Here is a 4,337-nt window from a genome sequence, read left to right on the forward strand (position 1 = left end):
TCTTAGGACTCAGGCAGATGTATCTTGTGTTTTCCCTTTCTCCCCTTATTTTCTGTGGTGCTGTGCTGCTGTAAGTGGTACTTCTGTAAGGCATGGATCCTCCTCCTATACTCAACAGGAACTTTGGTGGACAAAAATGGCAGCTAGTAGAATCTTATGGGAGGTCATGGGGCCTAGATTGGTTGTGGACCCTCCACCAGCAATGGTATATAGCATTTACCAGACAGGGAAACTGGCTAGGCAGGCACGTCAGTCACCTGGAAGGCTTTCATGAACTATCAGACCTGGCTCAGCTCTGATACCTAACCCAGCATTTCTTTTTATGCATTTTTTATTTTTTTAATTGATACAACATTGGTTTACACCACTCTACATGACTTGCCAGTATAGAATCACACTTGTTATGTGTATTTTATTACACCACACCCATCAAAAAGACAACAAAACAATCTAAGTTCCTTTAATTGTATACCGTACATATATATAATAAACATTTCACTTTGAGGGGACTAAATTGAAATGGTGATATATTATAATACAATAAATTATTCAGTAACTTTGAATACTCAGGTCTCAATACAGTGATAAAGTATTTAGAAGATAAAAATAGTATATTTTATAGATCCCTAGAGACATTGAAACACCTAAGAAGAATCATCATAATTTTTTTAAATAAAACATTCCTAAAATTACTTTCTTTATAGTTTTCTTTATCTGTTTGTTTCTAAGACTATAGATGATAGGATTTAAGAATGGAGGAACTATGGTATAAAATACAGAAAGAATCATATCCATAATAGTTTCTGAAGTAACTGAAGGCCTTAAGTACACATAGGAACCAGACCCAAGGAAGACAGAGACCACAAGAATGTGAGGGATACAAGTAGAAAAGGCCTTCCTTTGTTCTTTAGTTGTAAATTTCAGCATAGTAGAAAATATATGAACATATGACATGACAATGAATGTAAAACAGCCACCACCAACCACCACAGCAAAGATTAGAATTACGATCTCATTGTTAAAAGTGTCAGAACAGGATAACCTCAGCAGAGAAGGGATGTCACAGAAGAACTGGTGGACCAAGTTGGATTGACAGAAAGGCAGTCGGAATGTGTTGCCAGTTTGCACGCCTGCATAGATGAGACCACTGAACAGGGAAGCCAGTGTCATCCGGACACAGAATTGGTAGTTCATGATGAATGGGTAGTGGAGAGGCTGGCAGATGGCCACATAGCGGTCATGGGCCATAATGGTGAGGAATAGCAGCTCTGTAGAAGCAAACCAAAGCACAAGGAAGATTTGCATTGCACATCCAGCCACTGAAATGGCCCAGTTATTAGTGAAAGAGTTTACACAAGCATTGGGAACAGTGACAGATATATAGCACATATCTAAGATGGATAGGTTCCTGAGGAAGAAATACATTGGTGTGTGAAGGTTTTGGTCAAGCGTGGTGGCAGTGATAATCAGCATATTTCCTAACAAAGTGGCCAAGTACATCAGTAAGAATAAGAAGGCATAAAGTATCCTTAAGTCTAAGACATCAGAAAAACCCATGAGGAGAAAATCAGTCACCATGGTGGAATTGATCATTTCTTAAAGTGCCAGTGGAACTGAAAAGCAAAAGTAGTAAATCATTAAATACAGAAAAGGAAAACATGACTAGTAACATTACCTTAAATAATTTATTTCAAATTGTTTGCTTCAATTTTATATACTGAATTCTGTAAGTTAAAAAGTTCAACTATTGGCCTTTAAAACCACTTAGTCATTACCATGTCAAAATAGAAAAAGGAGCAAAAGAATGATATTGGAGATTCAAATCCTATTGTTTGAATATCACTAACAGAAACACTATTCATCTCAATAATCCCCAATTCATATGGTTTATTGTGTGTTTTTTTTTAAGACTTATTTATTTATTTATACAAGTACTGGCTACAGTCAGAAGCCCGGGAGGGTGAGAGAATTCACCAGATCCAGAGTGGAGAGCAGAGCAGGCAGACTTAATGAAGTACACTGCTGAGAGGAGCAGTAGGAGACAGGAGAGGTCTGTGCATCTTGTGGGACCCTCACCTGATGGCAGGGGATCAAACCTGCACTGCAGAGGCTGCGGGCAGCTTCGCAACCCAGCACTCAACCGCTGCGCCACCGGGGAGGCCCTGGTTTATTGTTTTAATGAAGATAGACTTAGCTGACTTATGTAACATTTTTTGAATAGAGATAATTTATCAAAAGAATTGTTTAGTTTTACTAAAAGTTGGACTACTGATTTGGCCTGGATATTGATACACAGGGGAAGTTTATCTCACTATTCTTTGGTTTCTGGATCAGTCCATGATTGTTTTATAATGTCTTCTTAATATAATGCAGATATTGGTTAAAACTTTCCGCATTGTTATTAAAATGGCAATGCCTGAACCACTGTAGTCCCCATTTGGCTGCCTCGATGCCCAGATTGGGTTATTCTGTGGGGTTCCTGATTTTGTGACAGATAATCTTAAAGATTCAACAATTAACTATACTAAGATGCTGACATAGGTGTTTCTATGTTTGGATACCAAGATGAACATCTAACATTGATCAGAGGCACTCTAGAAAATGTGTTTACAGTTTGGAGTGAAACTGAAATACCCACTGCACTTCAGAGACCAGTATGGATTGCATCATGAGATACATAGGGGACACAAAGGTCATTCATGTTTATTAAACAGAAGGTTGGTAGAGAGAAAAGCCTGGAGACTGAAGTATGTGGAAGTAGACACAAACAGAAGAGATGCCAACTCAGCCAGGGGATGTAAGGAGGGGAGACCAGAAACAGTATAGAGAAAACATGCTTGATTGAGAAGAAATTCATAAAAAGGATCTGGAATGTGCCACATAGGACAGGTCTCCAGTAAGGAAAATAACAGAGCAAGTGGTATAATGTACACTACCTCTCCCTCCACTTTGAGACTAGAACTGACCTTGTGAAACACACATTGCAGACCATAGTCTCAATCTGGGACCCAAGAAAGATGAGGTATCTGTGGTGCCATAAACACAAGCCAAACATATCAAGCACATTCCCTAGAGTGATTGGTCACCTCCAGAATCCTACCCTACTCTGCTGACTCAGAAACTGCAAAAAACAAGTCTGAGTACCTACAGAAACCAACAAAGAACATAAAAGAAGAAAAATCAAACCACAGAACCATCAAGGAGAAAAGTAAAAGTAGATCATCTCCTTAAATTGATGCTAAAATATTTTAACAGGGAAATTCAAAGCAGCAAAAGGTGGGAGGGGGAGGTAAATAGCATATGGCAGCTTTTAATCCCAAGGGACTATGACGTAACAGAGAGATAGCTCTGGAATCCAGTTATAAAATCCAATTTTCTTTTTTTGAATTACTCTTTTTGTGATAAGTTTATTTTTTTAAGATTTATTTATTTATACAAGAACTGGGGCACAGGCCAGAGGCACGGGTGGGTGAGAGAATTCACCAGAGACAGAGCGGGCAGCAGAACAGGCGGTGGACCAAAAGCACTGCTGAGAGGTGCAGCGGGCTAGACAGGAGAGGTCTATTGCACCATGTGGGAATCTCCCTGACAGGCAGGGATCAAACCCACGAGACAGAGGCTGCGGACAGCTTCACAGTGCAGCACTCAACTCACTGTGCCACCAGAGGAGGCCCCTAAAATCCAATTTTCTATATCAAAGATTATACCTCCCTATCAGATAGAGAATTCAAAATCTCTATATTAAATTCAAATATATAATAAAATGCAGAAAGGCAAGACAGAATACTATAAGAGGACTAAGAAAGGATAAGCAAAGAGATAAAACAAAGTTCTGAAACAAATATACATGAGCTCAGAAATAAATTCAGCCATTAAAAGGTAGAAATTGAAGTTTTAAAAAGGAAAATAACAAAAATTTAGGATATAAAGAACTCAGTAAATGGCATCAATAATTCTATGGAAAGTGATGTGCGCAGAAAAAAGAACAAATGGAAGATTGAAACAGTGATATCAAAACTGACACATTTGACTCAAGTGGAAGAAGAGAGAAAGATGTAAAAAAAAAAAAAAAAGTAAAGCACTACAGGAAAATAATCCAAATTAATTAGGACAAACAACATAAATGTCATGAGTATGCCAGAAGAGGAAGTCAGAGAAGGGGTCAGAGATTTCATTCAAAAAATTAGTAGAGTAAATCATCCCAAACTCAAAGAAAGAACATCCAAATACAATGAGGACTACCACAAATACATAGTAGCGAAACTATCAAAAGATCAAGACACATTACGTGCATATGTGTATATGTGTGTGTATGTGTGTGTACAAAACAGAAAAAG

At 38.2% G+C, this 4,337-nt stretch overlaps 1 protein-coding gene across 1 annotated transcript; it reads right to left on the reverse strand.

The window, feature by feature from the left end:
- Positions 1 to 657: 657 nt before the first annotated feature.
- LOC119242678 (olfactory receptor 14C36-like) lies at positions 658 to 1,593 on the reverse strand. The gene has a single exon (XM_037508193.1). It carries the CDS (start codon positions 1,591 to 1,593, stop codon positions 658 to 660), a length of 936 nt encoding a protein of 311 aa, XP_037364090.1.
- Between the last annotated feature and the right edge of the window lie 2,744 nt (positions 1,594 to 4,337).

The sequence above is a fragment of the Talpa occidentalis genome, unplaced genomic scaffold (genome assembly GCF_014898055.3).
Source record: "Talpa occidentalis isolate TD23 unplaced genomic scaffold, MPIMG_talOcc4v2.1 talOcc4.13, whole genome shotgun sequence".
Lineage (NCBI taxonomy): Eukaryota > Metazoa > Chordata > Mammalia > Eulipotyphla > Talpidae > Talpa > Talpa occidentalis.

Coding starts and splice junctions, on each gene's coding strand:
- LOC119242678 (XM_037508193.1), bottom strand. CDS start 1,593: ATGATCAATTCCACCATGGTGACTGATTTTCTCCTCATGGGTTTTTCT.